A 20,291-nucleotide genomic window follows, 5' to 3' on the forward strand; every position below is an offset into this window, starting at 1 on the left:
AGTGTGCTAGGCTCTCAACTACGACGCATCCAAACAGGTACATTCTGACGTTTGCGTAACTATTTATATATTGACATAATTGTTGTTCTGGGAACCCAAATGAGTATGAAACTTAAGCTTAGTAAACTTGACCTTTCACTCTGTACTTGGTCTGCTCTTTTTTCCCTCTACACCAAACAACGTTCCCAAAAATAGCAGATCTACAAGCTTGCAGTGCGAGGTGCTGTGAGCTTGTAGATCTGCTATTTTTGGCTAAAGTTCTCTTCAGTGTAGGCAGGGATGCTAGGGTTCAAGTGGTTAATGTAAAAAAAACATGAATTTGGTAGCCCCCCGTCGTAACTCTGAGGGCCCCCTTGGGGTTACGGTGATGGACCCTCAGACCCCTGACTTAAGCATTCGTAAGCCTAGTACAGTGCACCTCAAGTCCGTTTTATTAAGAGTAGCGGTTCTAAGTGTTAAACTGAAGTGATATTGATACATTCCAAACATTATCAAAGTATTTTGCGGCACCCCTTGCGGCACCCACTTTGAGAAACCCTTTCCTACACTCATACAGCACATAATATACCCAGATTTTAACCGATTTTTGAATCAGAATAATCTTTGTCACAATCATCTTTATTGTCAAATCACAGGTTTACAGGTGTAAAACAGTGGGTGAAATTAGTTTTTGTGCAAGCTCCGTAGTTTCTTGTTTGTTTTCATAAAGAGAAGAAGTGGGGCCACTAACTAACCGGGTACAGGGCAAGCAATGTTCTCAAGTGATCGTAGTGTATCTTGTCAGTAGCACAACACAATTTCATTATCTGGATATCGGACTGTCAGACAAATAATACAGTTTCCGTTCATAATCATATTTGGTCCGCTGTGTATTTTATTGGTGATTCTTGTGAATATAATTGCTCTCTGATTCTTGTGAACATAATTGCTCTCTTTACGTTTATTGGTATATTTTTCTAAGCTTTGAAACTTGTTACTTCAGATGTTGATCTTTTGTCCTTTCTAAGATGTACAACCAGAAGATGCGGCTGAGGGAGAGAGACCCTCTGTGCTCATGGTGATGCAGTGGCTGACTGGGCAGGGACACAGGCATTTGCTGGTGTCGGAGAGAAAGAAATTCAAAATAGTTGACCACAACTGTCTAGTCCACAGGCCAGGCCACACTGTTTGTTATCCCATTGTTAGTGCTTGTAACACTTCCAACAGCCCACCTTGAAGATTACGAGTCTTTTAAGACCAACTTGCTTTCGGACATTAACGGTGCAAGCTTTGACAGAGTGTAACTTGTAAATAACTGTACATTGTCACTTTCTTACTCCAGTCCATTGTCAATTTTTACTCGTGTTAAGGATACAAACTTAAAGGAAAACTTGGCAGATTATGAACCTCTTACCCTAACCCATTTTAAACGTGTTTCAGGTCCAATTTTGTCTACTCATTTATTTGTGTCATCACTTCCAATTTCACTTCTGTATCTTGACTGAGGTCTCTATCCTGATTGGATAAAATTGGCATCCCAACCTGAGCATGCATTTTCTGTTAGAGAGCCAGAGAGATGTTACTGAACACTCTATATAGCAATGAGTACTATCAGAATTTAGAGCTATTTAACACTTATTTTAACAAAAGAAAATCACTTACCCTCCCTAACGTTTGAAATTATTGCACTTTTTAAGGGCACTGGCATTCACACAGATGGATTTGGGGAAATATAATATAAACTCAGACCATTTGTAAATCGGTGTTAATTGTCGATGTTAGGGTTAGCATACGATGGCATACGATATAGCCCACATTTTGGTTAAAATGTATTTTAATAAACAATTCACTGAAAATGTAGTTGTATGAATACATTGTGAATTGCTATATCTGTTAATTTGACCTTCGAATGCAGTTTATGCTAATTATAGGAAAGTCAATGTTGGATAAATAGATTTCTGCTCAACTTAGGCCTTGTCTGTGTATACTGAAATGCTGGACGAGAATGCCAAAACAAAAAGTGCTTCTGCATACTAAGTTAGAACTGCATTTGTTAGGATTTAAGGTTGGCAGGTTGAAAAAATGCATGTGGCATTTAATCATAAAGTAAGCACACTATCAGACGAAACGTTTCCAAAGCAGTCTATCTGGAATGGGCCTGGCCAGTAGGCCAGTCACTTCAGCCTTGCCTTAATTAGAATAACAAATATAACATAAAATAATGTAGCTTTATTTTATAACTTCAAGGGTTCCCAAATGTTTCAGGCTGTGAATCCCTAAAATAATCATATTTGAACTGGGGACCCCCCAAAATAATCATACTTGAACTGGGGACCACCCACCCTGACAAGCACTTGAAATTGTAGGCATTAGATTTAGTTTGACTCCTTTCCACAGATAAATATTGTGAAAATAGCCGAACAACAAGCGCACAATGCCTTTAAAAAGGTCTTAAAAGTCATTAAATTGTCACTTTAGAAATGTGTTACCCTGTATACACTTATACTGTATATGTTGGTTTGTTTACTGTTGAGAGAGAAAACAATGTTGCCCATTAAGCTAATCTGGGGACCCCCTCTGAGAGTCCCGATCCCAAGTTTGGGAACCACTGGCCTACTATAACAGTAACAACAATACAACAATTTTAAATACAGATCACAAACTGTAAGTAGAACAGAAACCTAACATTAGGGAATTATCTGAATTGCTAATAGCCTAAAATGCTCAATATTGTAACGAATAGTGTAGCGCCCAGAGCTGGGATGGAGCTCTGACCTCAGTCCCAGAGGACCACAATGGAAACAAGCCTTTTTGTGTTATCCTTATAACAATCATTGTACAATTGTACCTCTGTATCCTACTGTTAATAAAGTATTCCATCAATCTGTTTACTCAAACTGTTTACTGTACATATTTTTTTTGTTTTAGTTTTTATGATGTTTTGCATAGTAGTGTATATCTGTCTGTCATTAAATGTCTCTATGAATTGAGTACAAAGGACCCCAATGGAAACAAGTCATCTTTCTTGGGTTTTAAATATTAGCTGACCTTGCATTATACTTTCATGTTTTTTTGTTTTTTTTGCAAACTGCTAATAATTCAATCAATCAAAAAACCATGCTGGCCGTAACACACCTCCATCCCTGCATTCAACAAACTACATAAGGAAGGGGGAGCTGTCACTCAGACTCCAAGTGACCAATGGAGAGGTGTCTTACATCTATCAGCGTAGGACCCGCCTTCTGAACTTTAACCCCGGCCCTCACACAAAAAAATCCAAGAGAGAGAAAAAAAAATCGAGACCAAAGACATAAGTTTTGAGAGAGAAGGCATTTTGCAATCAGAAAAAAAACAACTTTCATTCGCAAATGAGGGAAAAAAAATTATAAACATTTTATTTAGCACAACACATTTTATTACCCAAACATTTTACTAAGTATTTTGTTTTATGTAGTTTAAACAGTTTTTCCTTATTTTTTCACTCTTGAATTTTAAAAGTTTTGTTCTCAATTATTTTTTATTTTCTTTCAAATCTTATATTTTTTTGCTTGCAAATATATTTTTTTGATTGCGTTTTTATTTGTTTTAATTAAAAATATTTTGTTGTTCTGTTTATATAATTTCCTTTGCTTACAAATTATTATTTTTTGCTTGCTGTTTTAATTCGTTTTCATTCAAAACTATTCTTTGCTCTGTTTATATTTTTTCTCTCTCAAATGTTTTTCTTTTGTTTGGTTAATAAAGACACAAATGTAACTCCATATACTTCAGTCAGTGAAGTCCAGGGCTGAATGTGACAAATATTGAGACCAATATAACTACAAATATTGGTCATTTGCCAATACATTATTTTGTGAAATAAATGGGTTATAATACACAGATAGTTATACTATTCTTGTACTATATTAAAATAAAATCATCCTTAACCTTCAAATTAAATTCTTTATGTCCGTGGACTTAAAAAAAAAAAGCCCTGGCATTTGGCCTTTGTGGACTAAAAAATGACAACACCAACGGCCAAGTGGCCTTGCCCCTAAAATGATGAAATTCCAGGCCTGGTCACAATGCGTCGCCATGGGACGCATTGTGAGCTTGTAGATCTGCTTTTTTATATATATATAACTACTGTAGCCTGTTATTATGACGTTTACATATTTTAAAACTGAAGATGCAAACGCATATTGAATGACAGTGTGTTTAAATCGAATGTCTCACCAGTGTTTGAAACACTGATATGGGGGTCTGAGACTTAGTCATTGAATGGTCTATAGCTTTACCATTCACATGTAATTCAGTCAATAAAGTGGCACATCATGTGCTATGTAATGGTGTCTCCTTGTCATTAAAGGAGAGTAGTTTTCATTGTTCTGTCTGTAAGGAACATTAATGTGTAATGATGATAATGGCTCATTGGTCAATTTGGTCATTGTTGTTTGGTCTAGGTTTACCATTGAGATGTAATTAATTCAGTAGAAATAACTAAATAGCTAATTGCTCTGCCATTCATTAAAAGATGCAAAGATTTGTTTAAATGTCAAAATAGAAACAAAGCAAAACTAGAAAAAGTGCTCCTCGGAGCACAGGTCTCCGCCAGGTCAGGTACAGTAGGTTATTGTGGCTTCCTCTGCCTTGTGTGAAGAATAGAAATTTCACAGAAATCGCACGCTGCGTTCATGATTTGAGGCATTTTGTTCCAAACTGACCTATCCTGCAAACTTTGGAAGCTAATGTTAGCCAATGAGGATGCAATATGAAATATCGGACACATCCGTCTTGATCACATGACTATAGAGATACTGTGTACTGATTTGCGTGATTTTTGGACAGAATCTGAAGGACTAATCGCAGCAAATTTGTTTTAAAAAACGCGAATCGGCCTGTCATAGCACCACCATGAGGCTGATTTGAACATTTTCTATCAAATAAGAAAAATATTATTATATGAATAATTCTGGTCTCGGTCTCGCCTCCGGTCGGTCTCGACTCGGTCACGCCTCCGGTCGGTCTCGGTCTCGACTCGGTCTCGCCTCCCGTCGGTCTCGGTCTCGACTCGGTCTCGCCTCCCGTCGGTCTCGGTCTCGACTCGGACTCGACCCCCTCCCTGGCCTCTCGGACTCGGTCTTGACTCGGACTCGCCCCCCCTCGGACTTGGTCTTGACTTGGACTCGCTTTAGGTGGTCTCGACTTCAACCCTAGTGTGCGTGTGTGCGTGTGTGTGTGTAGGTAGGTGTATGAGGTTGAAAATAGCCTATCTACGCCTAGCCTATCTACGCGATGCAACGCTTTGTGAGATTGTAGATCTGCTATTTTTAAAACATTTGGAATATTTTTGAAACATTTTAACAACACACACAAATCTTGTATGGGGTCCCTGGCATAACATTATTTTCAGATGGAGGTCCATGCAGACAGACACATATTAATTTGGGGGTCTTTGACTTGTTTGAGAAACACTGGTTTAAAACAACATAGGAAACAAGCCCGAATAAGCAACTAATCTTTAAGAAACAAGCCCTAAAAAAAAACTCGCACCGCGCAACCACCAATACACCAACTTTACAGAAAAACAAGCCCAAAGTCGCTTATAATAAGTGGACATGGCAACACTGTACCTAACCTGGGGAACTTCACCAGGCTACTTCACTGCCAGTCAGTCCATGTGGAGTGGACGTAGAGGAGATAGTCTCCCGTTTGACCACTTGATCACATTATAACTAAGAGTATCTGCGGCGCGAGAGTCTGATGGATAAATAGATCTGACCATCGACTCTCTCTCTATGCATCTATTTATAGAAATCCTTGCGCTCTTACATGGCAATAATCGTTGCGTTGCATTGAAAATGCATCTAAGCTTGGAAGTGGTTGAGCTCAGGTGATCAGACATCAGTAAGAAAAATCAGTACAAAAGAAAAATCAGTACAAAGCATATTGCGTGTGGGCCACACACGCGCGCGAAGCGTGCGGAAAATTTTCACATTCAATATTTTTGTGGGCCACACACGCATGCAAATTTTTTACATTTAATTAATTATAGACGCGCGCATGCCGTGCGTGTGGGAGGCAGGGAATAATCATAGTATACCTTCAAAAAAAAACTAGAACACAACACTGATATGGATGTAAACTGCAACTGGATGGTGAAGGCATACAACTGTGTGTGCATGTGTGCGAGTGTGTGTGTGTGTGTGTGTTTGTGTGCATTTTTCCATCACCTGTTTCCTCATGTCCATGAGTCTCTTGTCTTTGTCCTGCAGATCAATGTTCTTAATCTCCAGCACCGACTTCAGACTGCTCAACTCCTGTTCCAGCTATAACATATGAGAGTGTATGAGTGTGTGCGTATGCGTGTGCGTGTGCGTGCGTGTGTGTGCGCGTGTGTGTGTGTGTGTGTGTGTGTGTGTGTGTGTGTGTGTGTGTGTGTGTGTGTGTGTGTTGTAGGTGGTATAGGTGTATGAGGTTTTACAAAACACTATAACCGTATTGTTTTTACAAAACTAACTAAAATCATTGAATAAATGTCCTTAAATGTATTCTTTGTCAAGAATATTTAAAACACATATTCCACTGATGTTAATCTCTCTAGTGATTATGACACAGAAACACTCTTTAATTCCCCTGGGTCCAATTTCATACAATCTCTTCAAGTATCATATAACTAAATAGTGTTGGATGAAAGTATAAATGCATTGTGTCTTTATATTTACCTGTTGCTTGTCAGCAAGTATGCTCCTCTTCTCCTCCTCCTCTGCTTCCAGCCTTTCAGTGAAGGCCTCTTTCTGTGATAGAATACTGGAGAGTTGTTTGTTCAACTCAGATTCCTTCTGCTTGGACTGCTGCAGCATGGCCTGTTCACTGGACAACTGTCTGTTGGGGACAGACACATACATCAGAGACAGACATCAGAGACAGACATCAGAGACAGGACAGACAGACAGACAGACAGACAGACAGACAGACAGACAGACAGACAGACAGACAGACAGACAGACAGACAGACAGACAGACAGACAGACAGACAGACAGACAGACAGACAGACAGACAGACAGAGAGACAGACAGACAGACAGACAGACAGACAGGACATACTTGGAGAGAGCAACGTTTCTGTCCTTGTAGTTCTTGTTCTCCTGTTGGACCTTTTCACACACACACACACACACACACACACACACACACACACACACACACACACACACACACACACACACACACACACACACACACACACACACACACACACACACACACACACACACACGCAGGGATACATTAGTCATAATATGCAGTACGCATTTTGACATACAATATTATTATGAGCAGGACAATTATGATTTATGTCTCAATCTATGATGAGACATAAATCTTGTCTATAGCTGTGTGTGTGTGTGTGTGTGTGTGTGTGTGTGTGTGTGTGTGTGTGTGTGTGTGTGTGTGTGTGTGTGTGTGTGTGTGTGTGTGTGTGTGTGTGTGTGAGAGACTATAACTGTATTGTGTCTTTACAAAAAAACTAATAAAACTAGAAATGCATTGTGTCTTTATATACCTGTTGCTTGTCAACCTCCTCTGCTTTCAGCCTTTCAATAAGGGCCTCATTCTCTGATAGCATCTTGCTCTCCTCCTCCTCTTTTTTCCTCAGCGTTTCTTTCATGACCTCCTTAAACACTTGTTGATTTCGTTCCTATTTGGAGGGAGGAAGATAAGTACATGCCCCATTGTTTTGAAGGTGATAACTCTGGCACAAACATCCATTTGGTGGTCAAAGATCAAGGTCACTGTGACCTCACAAAACATAATGTTTCATACATGTCAATATAGTAATAGGAATTGACAGTTTCACATTTGATTTAAATTCCTGGAATGGCCATCTTAAAGGAGACATCCGGACATTTTAAGTGTTATCTTTGATGTGTCGCTAATCACTCACCATCATGCAGAACGAGCTAACGCTGGTTGCTTGTTTCTCTCCCAGAACCTGGCAACTCGGTGTTGCCAGGGAGAGAAACAAGCAACCAGCGTTAGCTAGTTCTGCATTAGCGTTAGCTCGTCGGGGACTTTCACTGCCTTTTTGAGTATCATGAGACTCCACAATGAGCAGTAGTAGAGAAAAAACTAACTTTGCATCGGTTATAATAGACGAATTTCACTCTTACACGGGCTTCCATTATGCCAACGGAGGGGGTCGACAGACTGCAGGAGACGGGACTCTCTGGAATAAGTCAACGTCCATTTCAATGATGGTGAGTGATTAGCGACACATCAAAGATAACACTTAAAATGTCCGGATCTCTCCTTTAAGTTTACACTGGAATTCAATATAGCTGGGAGGCAATTCGGCCAAGATCATCAAGATTGTGCACTTGGTGACAAGTTTTTGATTTTTGGCATGGTGTTAGGTATGGGCTTAAGGTTTTCAAAAACCACCGCAAGCAAGTTGGGATCGCCCCCTAGTGGTCTGGTCTGGTCTGTTTGCATTGATTCCAATACTAGATTGGTTAGTATATGATTGAAAATCCAAATAATTTATAGAAAATATTTTTCAATGGATTCTGTTAGTATTGGGCATGCTAAAAAGCATACTAAAAATCTAGGAAAATCTGAATTGTGCAAAGGCATTATTTGGTGTACATGGTGTTATGGGCATAAGGTTTTCAAAAACCATCACAAGCAAGTTGGGAACGCCCCCAAGTGGTCTGCTTGCAATGATTCCAATATTAGATTGGTCAGTATTATGGTTGAAAATCCAAATAATTTATAGATTTTCTTTCTTCAATGGATTCTGTTACTATTGGGCATGCTAAAAAGCATACTGAAAATCTAGGACAATCTCAGTTGTGGAAAGGCATTATTTTCAAGATGGCATCAGCGATGGCTGCCTGGAGCTTAAAAGCTGGAGGGAATATGTAAAAAATCATACAAATTGTGCACTGGTGACAAGCTTTAGATTTTTGGCATGGTGTTAGGTATGGGCATAAGGTTTTCAAAAAAGGGTGCTCCTTCTGACTCCCAGGTGTTATATATTATCATTAGCCAATGATTGTTATATGTTCCTTTGTCTGTCATTATAATATTTGCCTGATGAAGACCTAAAAGGGTCGAAACGTTGCGCCAGTAATACAAGTACGTTTTTGTCCTCATTCACCAATACCTTCGTAAGTTTTTTTTTCTTAAATTTCTTCCTAAGTGAATTCCTAAGACAAGTCGAGTCAGATTCATGAAACGTTCTTAAAAGGCAGAATTGTTCGTATGTTCTTATGAGGATGAATCCCAAGTAACTTGAAGGGGTGTGCCAGTCAATCCCAATTATCATAGGGAGACACCCCACCTATCCTAATTAGCATCCCAATTACCATAGGGAGCCACAGCAAATCACACACAGAAATAATGAAGTTTAAAGATGGTGGAACACCAGACTCCAAATATTGAAAAAAAAATGTAATTCTGAAGTAAACAGCAAATTATTTAATTTAATTAATTATTGTATTTTATTATGTCTCTCACATTAATCAACATATCACCACTAGACATCAATGTACGTTTGCTGAAATTAGCATGTTATCCATATTTCATGTTCAGGAGTAGTGGACATAAAACATTTTATTACTGAAAGCTGGTGGGTTGGAACCAGCTGCTGGAATATGGAGGGTCTTTAAGGTAGCAGCTGCTTGGTATGTAATGGGGTGGAAATAGGGTGTGGTGGGTGATATGGTGGTGCAAGGAGGGGTGTAGGGGGCTGTGTGGGGGGTATGGGGATGGGTATGACGGGTGGGTATAGGGTGGCTTTCAGGTAGGAAGGGGACGGGAAAATGGGGGTGTGGCAACTGTCGGGGATATGGGGGTGGGGGTGTAGGGGGGTATGGGGGGGGGGCGATGAGGGTGGGTTGGGTGGGAGGTTATGGGGTGGGTATGGGGCTTGGGCTTGGGCTTCAACTCAACCGGGTCTGCTTGGGTTAGATTGTAATTTCAGGCCCATTGAAAACTCTAAAGCAGTTGTTCTCAAACATTTTCATGTCAAGGACCCCCAAATTGACATGCATTTGGCTGCAGACCCTCATCTGAAAATATTTTCTGCCAGGGAAACATTTTCAAGATTTATCAAAATGTTTCGAAAATAGCAGATCTACAAGCTCAAAATGGCCAGTATGCGTTGTGAGCTTGTAGATCGGCTATTTTCAAACAAAGTATAAAATAGGGTTAAAGTGGTTAAACTGTTCCTCGTTTGCTGTGGATCCCCTGGAACTCCCTCAAGGACTCCTGGGGGTCCCCAGACCACACTTTGAGAACCACTGCTCTAAAGATATGATAAAAATATGATTGTAATTTAAATCCTATATTATAAAACTGTAGAATTGAAGAAACTTCGAGAGTACATTAATTTTGCACAAACATGTCACACTTAAGAACTCAAAGGCCACCCTAAGAGTGCTCTTCAGTGTTCTTAGATTCTGTTCTTATCTAAGAACAGATCACAGCTAGGAAAACATTAGAGTATACCAAAATCTTCTTAAAAACTTCCTAAGTGGGTCTAAGAAGAAATGTCCTCTTAAGAGCAGTTGGCAAAACATTATATTATGAATATGGACAGATATGGACATAAATTGCAACTGGATGGTGAAGGCATACAACTGTGTGTGCGTGCGTGTGTGTGTGTGTGTGCGTGTGTGTGTGTGTGTGTGTGTGTGTGTGTGTGTGTGTGTGTGTGTGTGTGTGTGTGTGTGTGTGCGCGTGTGTGTGTGTGCGTGTGTGTGTGCGTGTGTGTGTGCGCATGCGTGTATTTTTCTCTTACATTTTTCCTCATTTCCCTGAGTTTCTGGTCTTTGTGGTGCAGCTTTATGTCCTTAATCTCCAGCTCCGCCTTCAGCCTGTTCAACTCCTGTTCCAGCTATAATGTATGAGAGGAAGGAAGGAAGGAAGGAAGGAAGGAAGGAAGGAAGGAAGGAAGGAAGGAAGGAAGGAAGGAAGGAAGGAAGGAAGGAAGGAAAATAAATAAGTAAGTAAACAAACAAACAAACAAAGCTAAAAAGCGACTGATTTCAGAAAGAGTTATGGCTCTATTAAATGTGGGCAGACGGAGGGATGGACAACCAGAAAACAGCCTTAGCTATTGTCAGTGAAGGCATCATTGCATAGAATTGGGCCTCATTCAGCAATAAGTTCCTAATAATGTTTCCTCTTACATTTCTTCCTAATTGAATTCCTAAGTGAAGTCGAGTCAGATTCATGAAACGTTCTTAAAAGGCAGAATTATTCGTAACTATGTTCTTATGATGATGAATCCCAATCCATTACATTTTTACATTACATTACATTACAGTCATTTAGCAGACACTTTTATCCAAAGCAACTTACAATAAGTGCATTCAACATACAGTAGGTAGGCAAGAAAACTACTAATCACCAGAAGTCTTAAGTGCATTCTCTTCTAAAACAAGCAACTAAGAGTATACCTTGCGCTAAGGTAAAAGTGCAATATATCAGCTACCTACTTTCTTAAACAGATGAGACAAATAGGAAAATCAAATGAGCAAGAGCTAAAACAAATAAGTGTATCAAATAAACAAGATCCAATAAAACAAGAGCTCGTACAAATAATTGACAACAAGTAGGCAAGGCTAAGAGGAGGGGTCAGGGTAGTGTTTCCTGAAGAGGTGGGTTTTCAGCCTGCGGCGAAAAATGGACAGTGACTCTGCTCTGTCCTAACATCAGTGGGGAGTTCCTTCCACCACTGTGGGGCCAGAACAGAGAAAAGCTGGGAGTGACCGTGTAGATCGGCCAGAAGGACCACTGAGCGACGAGGCAACTAGTCGCCCGAGGCGGCAGACCGAAGTGGTCGGGCAGCGGTAAGCCTCGACCATAGCCTGGAGGTAAGAAAGAGCTGTTCCTTTCACTGCCCTATCAATCTGGGAACCCAGATCCAACTGAAAATGAAAAACAGCGACCTCTGCTGTTTGTTCTATGTCTGTTGGCTCTGGGCGGAAGAAAACGTAACACCAGTGCGCAAGGAAACCGGGGTTTAGGTCTGCCTTCAGCTTTCACTTCCGGTGGGTGCCACTATGTTTTCATTCCCACTAACAATATTTCTACACGGAACACTAACACCACTTCTCCCAGAGAACATGGATCGTTTTGGTTATAAGCCCACTTGTTTCTATGATGAAAGAGTAAGTTAAAATGTGAATATCTTTCCGTGGTTTTGTCTGCTCCGCGGACGCTATTGTTAAATTAGTTTGGGTTTGTTTCGAGGGGGAAAGATCGACGGACATGTGAATCCCGCCCACTACATTTGATTGGGTAAAGCGCGGCCTGCTTCCTGATCTGAAGGCACGCCCACTTGTAGCCAATGCGCACACGTTATGACGAACCTCCCCGACAGATTCCAACGCAGTGCAGAATCTGTTCTTGAGAGATTACTGCCCTATAGACCTTGGGGCCATTGAAAACTCTAAAGCAGTGGTTCTCAAACATTTTCATGTCAAGGACACCCAAAATGACATGCATTTGGTTGCAGACCCCCATCTGAAAATATTTCCTGCCAGGGATTTCTTTTCAAGATTTATCAAAATGTTTCGAAAATAGCCGATCTACAAGCTCAAAATGGGCAGTAATGGGATGCGTTGTGAGTTTGTAGATCAGCTATTTAAAAACAAAGTATAACACAGGGTTAAAGTGGTTAAACTGTTCCTCGTTTGCTGTGGACCCCCTGGAACTCCCTCAAGAACCCCTGGGGGTCCCCATACCACACTTTGAGAACCACTGCGCTATAGATATGATAAAAATATTGTAATTTATATTTATCATACAATTGTAGATTTGAGAAAAAAGAAGAAACAATTAATTTGCACAAACATGTCACACTTAAGAACTCAAAGGCCACCCTAGCTCTTCACTGTGCGTAGATTCTGTTCTTACAGATCACAGTTAAGAAAACATTGGAGTATACAAAAATCTTCTTAAAAACATTTTAAGTGGGTCTAAGAAGAAATGTCCTCTTAAGAACGGTTGCTGAATGAACGATCTACACAGAAGGGATTGTCGTCAGAAGCTGTAAGAGAGACACTGTGGAATGCAACCGTGTGGTACAGCCATCATGGAGTTTATTTGGAGGGATGGAATATTTCCTGGGAAATCTCACTGCATTTCTCACCCTAACCATTTAGTTTAGTTTTAGTCTAGTCCGTCTGAAAGCTGTGTGCTCGACATGAGCAAACCAGATGACGTAGTCGCACACAAAGAGCAGCATTGTCCTGAGCCAGTAAAGTCAAGATAAGCTGGTATGAACTTACTTTTGCATTATCAAACATCAAAAGCTATTACACGAGAGCCAATGTATTAAATAAGGCTTAGACCTGGGTTATGGACAGACATTATGTTATTTGAACTAATCTGTATGATAAAGTATGCAATATACTGTAACTAGAACATCTCTAGTGATTGGAGGTGGTCTCCCTACTCTTCCATTGAGACATTTAGACCCTGGTGTCAGGAAGGACACCCTACTGGTTGTCAAGTAGTGCTGCCTGAAGCTCACAGGCCCCTGGCCAAGGGAGGATTCCCCTTTGAATGAGCGGTAGATGGTTGGTCTTCCAAGCAGGAGACGGGGTTCAAATCCCTGGTGCTACAGTTGCAATTACCGCTCTCCGCCAGGAGAAGACAGAAAGCTGAAGGATTGTAGGTTTCCTTTTTTTTCCTCACAAAACAGTACAATACAAATCAACATATTTCACTATATGGCGTAGGAATTAAGCAAATTGTTTGTATATTTGCATTTCTTCTTAAACAATAAAACGGATTCAATAAATATAGAAGCCTCCTTGCTTTCAATGACCCCTTAATGGTTCCCTGTTGCCATGGAAGGAACACTGCTGTACACAGAACACTGATACATTTCTATTAATTCAAATGATTGTTGTCAAATAAATGTTTCTATTCCGTCTCTCACCCTCATCACTTCAGGCTCTGCCTGGCTGGGAACTTCACTCATGGTGTCTGGTGACTCATATCCTGAAGAGGATGCCATTGGTCCTGGATTTCTCTTCATCCAATCAGAGACCTTGTAAGGGGACATGCAGTAATAACTTCCTGATTCAGATGGTGTTCCTCCACTCACTAGAACAGAAGACAACAGACAGCAAGATGTTTTAATTAGAAAACTAACTGATCATTATCGTTACTACTACTACTACTACTACTACTACTACTACTACTACTACTACTACTACTGCTACTACTACTACTACTACTACTACTACTACTACTACTACTACTACTACTACTAATAATAATAACATTAATATTAATATTAACATTAATATTGGTATTAATAATAACTATAACTGTGCACTCCTCTGAGTGCAGATGCCCAGCAGGCTGGTTTGCCTTGCCAGGGCTGTGTTGCAACCTGCTATAGCACCACCTTGAGGCCAATTAAAAAAAAACTTGGCCTAGTGGGAATGTGCCTGCAAAGTGTCATGACAATTCGATGCTGCGTTTATGATTTGTGGCATTTTGTGGAGTAATAGCAAAAAGTGTGTTTTGCAATCATCGCCTCTGCTCCCCCCCCCCCCCCCCCAAAGGAAAGGATAGGGGAGGGGAGGGGCGAGGAGGAGAGTGGGCGGGATTAATGGCCTGTGACTTCACTGCCCAAGGGCCAAGCTCAGATTACTTTTCAGCATAATTATTCAGAAAACCCCAGACCACAGAAAATCCACTGAATGTTCAAAGTTCAGATTTTGTGGGTGTAATTGAGGTCATAAAACCCACCGAAAAACGTAAAAAATTAAAAAAGTGAAAATGAATGTCATAGAACCTTTAAAGTCTTTATAGTTTTTCTTTTCCACTGTCTTCTATTTATTCAGTAATCTGATTATCCTCGCCAGGAGGCCGGAACGTGTGCATGCACGAAACTGTGCATGCACACTCCCAGTAGGCCAAGGAAGTAGGCCATGGAATTTTTCTTATCGGTCTATAACTCTTGAACCGTAAGGGGTACAATCAAAATTCCTCTCTCGATTCTTTGGATCATGGCGCAACTTCACACATAGGTCGCACCCATTTCCGCCAGACAAGATTTTCCACCACTTTGCGTTTTTTGCCAAGCACACTTGTTGCTACTACTCCTACAGATTCTTTCCAAAACGCACGTTAGATCGGTACACATAATCTCTGTGGTCAGGTGATCACGATTAGCACGAGTAGCAACGATCATGGTTGCTACTATATATGTCTATGAAATTAACTCAAGGACCCCAACGGAAACAAGTCCGCAAGGAGTTTTTTGGCCAGACCTTTTAGACAAAAGCATTATAAATGTAACTGTGTTGTTTTACATTATTTTGCCTAATAAAAATTTCAATCAATTTCAACGATGTATCCGTCAGCTTTTTCCTATTGGCTATGATTGGCTGTCAAAGTTTGCAGGTGGGGCCTGTTTTGCACATAATGCCACAAATCATGAAAACAGCATATGATTGCATGACACTTTGCTCACAAACTGCCAGTAGGCCAAGGAAGAGCCTCCAACACAACTTTTTCAAATCAGCCTGATGGTGGCGCTATAACAACCACTTCACATTTTGGCCTATTACTCTAGAACCATAGGTCGTACAATCAAAAATGTACCCTGGATTCCTTATATCACGACGCAACTCCACATATAGGCCCCGGCCATTAGTGCCGGAATAGATTCTCTGCTATCTCACGTTTTCTTCAAAACACACTTTTTGCTACATCTATAAATTATTTCAAAACGGTACATATTATCTCTGCAGTTATGTGATCAAGATGTACCAGTCAGATTTCACAGGTTCCATTCCAATTGACTATGACTGCCTTCCAAACTTTGTGGGCCCTGGGTAGGCAACCTGGCCTGGCGGGGATCTCAGAGCGCACTTTTCTAGTTCAGTTATTCAGTCAATGTTACATTTATAAAAGTAATTGTGAGAATGATCACATTGAATCTGTTTTATTGAATCTCAATTACATTGATACTCACTACTTGGAGGAAAGTACTCCATGCTGTTCCTTCTCCTGACAGCTGGCAAGATTTGCTCTTCTGGGTCCGTCACCACAAGTTTCAATAGAAAATACTGTTTACTTTCACATACATTTATACAAGTGAAATTGATCTGAAATATTTCTTTCAAACTAAATCAAAACATACCAGAGACGTTGTCTTCTGTGTCGTAGTGACCACCATTACTAGTCACCATCTGGTCTATCTTCTCTAGCAGCTCTGAGACCTGACTTCCATCACCTCTGTCAGTAATGTTAATAACATGGAAGCGGTCTTCACATTTCTTAGCGAGATATCTTAAGTTATAGTTAGATTTCACAGGTCTCATTTGGTTTTCCTCAGCTACAGTGAACACCACAATTGTGTATTTCCACACTCTGTCACTGAAGAGCAGGCTCACATGCTCCTCTGTTAAGATATCTGTTCCTACATAAGTTGTGTCCATTGGCATCACTAGGACAAAGGCATGGGGTCCTGGAGGACACAGCTGCACACTCTGTTGGATTTCTAACGGAGTCAGTTTTGGGGTCTGATCTAGGGGATTATGAGACATCCATCCTGGAGTGTCGACCACAGTGACCTGTCTTCCAGACACTACCTCTTGTCTCACAACATTCTTGACTGTTCTTCTGTTGGTGTCAAAAACATCTCTGCCTAGGATGATGTTTCCGACGGAACTCTTTCCACTGGACTTGTCTTCATGTCTTCCCCCAATCAGAACAATTCTCAGTTCTGTCGGGTCATACGTTTTCCCTGGTTGGAAACATAAATGTAATATTCATAAAGATCACAGAAATTAAAAAACAAACAAACAGTAACAGTTTAAGTTTGCCAGTTGTGTTTTAATCATGGATGTAGTCCAATAAGAGAACATTGGAGTGCAGCTCATTTTCATATGATCCACAAATTCTCAGTGCGTCACATGAATAGGAATGACTATGTAAGTACTTTTCAGGGTACTCCATGTGTGATGACCCATCCCTATTGGTGTGTAGTGTTGCTGTGATTCTAATGGTGTTCTCTGTTCATGTGTAGGAGGAGGGGACCAGCCTGCAGGCTGGTCCCCTCCTAGAGGATGAGGCACACCTGACTCCATTCATCCTCTGGATTATTTATGCAGGCTGGTATTTCTCTCCTACACAGGAAACATTGTTTGCTTTTGGTTCCTTTGATTTCAGTTCTAACCTTGTTTCTGCACTTGCACATACTGTACACTACATTTTCACACACATCCATACATGCATTACACTACTGACACAACTGACAATTCACAACATATTCTAATATTTAAGTATTACGTTATGTTCCTTAGTTACAAATAAATACATTTTCATTAAAGCCTGTGTGTCGTCTCCCACTTTTGTCATGATTTGAGTCAGTTCCTGACACATATATGGGGATTTGCGGATTTATCTATCCACCTGTTTCCTAGGCTTTTCACTGTGTTCCACTTCCTGTCTTTTGATCCAATGAAATCCAATGAAACGGTCAGATGACTAATGATATCCAATGAAATCCGACAGGAAGTGGAAAACACACAGACAAGAAACAGGTGAATATATTTTGGAGATCATCTGATTCAACCAACTCACGGCATCACCGTAGAATAGTCGCCAATGGTAACCTGCATGAGCTTGTGATATCACAGAGTGATGTCAGAGTGTGACACTAGCAACGTTTAAATAACTGTCTGTGTGCCAGAATAGTCTCCATGCATGGGCATGTTAAGTTTGTGACATCTTTAGAGCATCATAGGTTTAAGAACTTTTAGTTTTTTAGTTTTACAATTGATGGTTTTGTAGTTTTATATGTTTTATATTGATATATCGACACATAAAACAGTTACATTTAAAATATATATATATGATGGATTTTGAATATAATATAAAATGATAGGACTTGGCAAAATAATTAGATTCTGTAGAGGTGGAATGAGGGGAATACAAATAAAAAGTATACTTTTAATTATTTATATAGTTTTGATTATTCTAATAAAGTTTGCACATAATTGAAGTGATATACTGTATTCAGTTTTTAAATTGCACACATTCTGCAGGCTGACACTCAGCCCCTCTTGGCTACCTTTATTTATTGTGATGGAGATCTCACACAATACTGCACTCTGGGACCAACAACAATATCACTAAACCACAAACTCACCTTTGATGGAAGTTGAAGTTTCACTGGCCATCTTCTCTACTGCTGATGGTTGATCTGTAAAACAATAAAGTAATGATCAAATGCTATTTTCTTGTTGTCTTAAATTTGTAAATATATAAAGTATAAATATGGATATGTGATAAACAAAATTAGTACCCGTCGCTTCCCTCTTTATCCAACAGTTGGATAACAAGGGCAATTTTAGTGTGCTCATGAAAAAAATACATTCCAGCCAGAAAACAAAATGAGTCCAAGACAAAATAAAACAATAAATACAGATTAGTCAGATCAGGATTCAATGTCCAACAGGTAAAGTGCCAGGTGTATTAAAAGAAGAAAACCTCTAGTGACTGCAAAATCCTGACAAATTGCTGCTATTTGTTTCAAAAGCTTTATACGTCTAATAAAACAAAAACAGACATTTATAATAGAGGTTTTGAGGCTTAAGTTCATATTCTGAAAGGTTCATAATATTTGACGACTATTTAATGTGTGAGAAGCATTATATATAGCCTACATGTTGTTGTTTTAATCTGTTTTTGATTTTTGCTGTATTATTTTTCATCCGTTTAGACTTTTGCTGTATTGTTTTTTATCTGTTTTGATTATTACTGTATCATACAGCATTTTGAGCTGCATTTCTATATGAAATCTAAATAAAGCTCATTATCATTATCATAATATAAAAAAATAAAACAGTAACTCAATCTGAACTAACTCGAGGAACCTGGAGAACAATGAAAGTTGGTGTTGAAAATAAAGTAAAACTGGTTAAATGCCTGAAGGGCTTTTACAATGATTAACACAAAGAGATGCCCTCTCTTTGAGTTAGTCTTTTATTGTAATGCCCTTCATCTTTATTGTAAAGGATGCAATGATGGATGCTGCATTTAGAAATAAATGTACGGTATAAGTAATGAATATGAGAGAATGATAGAAGATAAAAGATTAATAAAAAGATGCACTCACATAACAACAAAAATATGCCTGCGCTGTTAAGATGAAATACATGTTTACTGGGCACTAAAACAAAGTGGGCTCAGGAGAAAACATGGGGACTAAAGCAGAGTGGGCACTTGAGAAGACTGGGCACTACAATTAAGTGGGCACTGGAGAACATGAGACATTTTATTAAAGGGCAAGACCACTTTGGTAGAGGTTTGGGTTGTGAAATGTAGTTACCTTGCCATGATCCAAAAGTGAACAAGAAATCAAAAATAATTGCTCCATTGATTAGAAATTGATCATTCAAAATATGCTCCTCGGTGACTTACATTGTACACTGAAACAGCTATCAAAGTCACTCTTTAAGCACATAAACAAACGCAAACAAAGTTGTTTCAGACAATATAGAACATCACCAAACCCTGAATTTGTTTATGTGCTTAAAGAGTGACTGTTTTACCATACAAAGTCAATTAGGAGCGTATTTTGAATTGTGATGTCTTGTCCATTTTTGGAGTTATATCATGGCAGGGTAACCAAAACCGGGATTTCTTGTGTTTTCAAAGAGTAGCGGTCTCATTGGGGGGGGGGGGGGGGGGTTAGGGCAACTTTGGAATCACCCACGGTGCCTCTTAAATAGAAGGGACAGGTGGATCACTGTGCCAACAAACCTGGCTTCCGTCCGCTAGTCAGATCAAAAAACGAAATTGAACACACAGTGTGCTAGAGCAGTGTTTAACACTTCAAATGACCATTGCTCGGATCAGCGCTAATATAGGACTGGATTTGAAGGCTGCAGCCTGAAAATCTAGTACAGTATAAGTGTAGTATCACAGATAATAAAAAAAGTCTGTTTTCTAATTCCATTACTTATCCAGGTTTTTCATGAAACCTGGAGTATCAAGCTCACAAAAAAATGTGTGAGCCCAAATGTGATGCTAGCTTCACACCAGCAGAGGGCAGTCATAGCAAACACTGTGATATCCACCAGTCATAGCAAACACTGTGATATCCACCACTGTTCACTGATTGTAATCTCTAGTGACAGATGACACAGAAACACTCTTTATTATCTTTGCACACACACTCCAATAGGCCATGGAAGAGCCTCCACCACAAATATGCCTGTTGTAGTGCCAACATGCCAACATTTTTTGCAAAACAATTGTTTTGCTACTACCACTACATATTTTGTCAA

General features: G+C 39.8%; 1 protein-coding gene across 5 annotated transcripts in view; it reads right to left on the bottom strand.

Annotated features, from left to right (window-relative positions):
* Positions 1-20,291, bottom strand: part of LOC308098652 (uncharacterized protein) — a 40,279-nt gene that overhangs the window by 18,228 nt on the left and 1,760 nt on the right. The window contains exons 2-10 of one of the 5 annotated variants that reach the window (XM_080447057.1): positions 18,149-18,202; positions 16,136-16,741; positions 15,968-16,027; positions 13,916-14,082; positions 10,763-10,858; positions 7,523-7,657; positions 7,066-7,106; positions 6,684-6,843; positions 6,192-6,287 (exon numbers count right to left, since the gene is read on the bottom strand). In XM_080447057.1, coding sequence (XP_080303183.1) covers positions 6,192-6,287; positions 6,684-6,843; positions 7,066-7,106; positions 7,523-7,657; positions 10,763-10,858; positions 13,916-14,082; positions 15,968-16,027; positions 16,136-16,741; positions 18,149-18,202 — 1,415 coding nt within the window. Of the gene's footprint in view, positions 1-6,191; positions 6,288-6,683; positions 6,844-7,065; positions 7,116-7,522; positions 7,658-10,762; positions 10,859-13,915; positions 14,083-15,967; positions 16,028-16,135; positions 16,742-18,148; positions 18,203-20,291 lie in introns of all 5 variants that reach the window. The other 4 variants (XM_080447056.1, XM_080447059.1, XM_080447058.1 and 1 more) reach the window with 4 other exon arrangements.

Source organism: Gymnoscopelus braueri (assembly GCF_963280865.1).
Source record: "Gymnoscopelus braueri genome assembly, chromosome: 2".
In the NCBI taxonomy this organism is placed as follows: Eukaryota; Metazoa; Chordata; class Actinopteri; order Myctophiformes; family Myctophidae; genus Gymnoscopelus; species Gymnoscopelus braueri.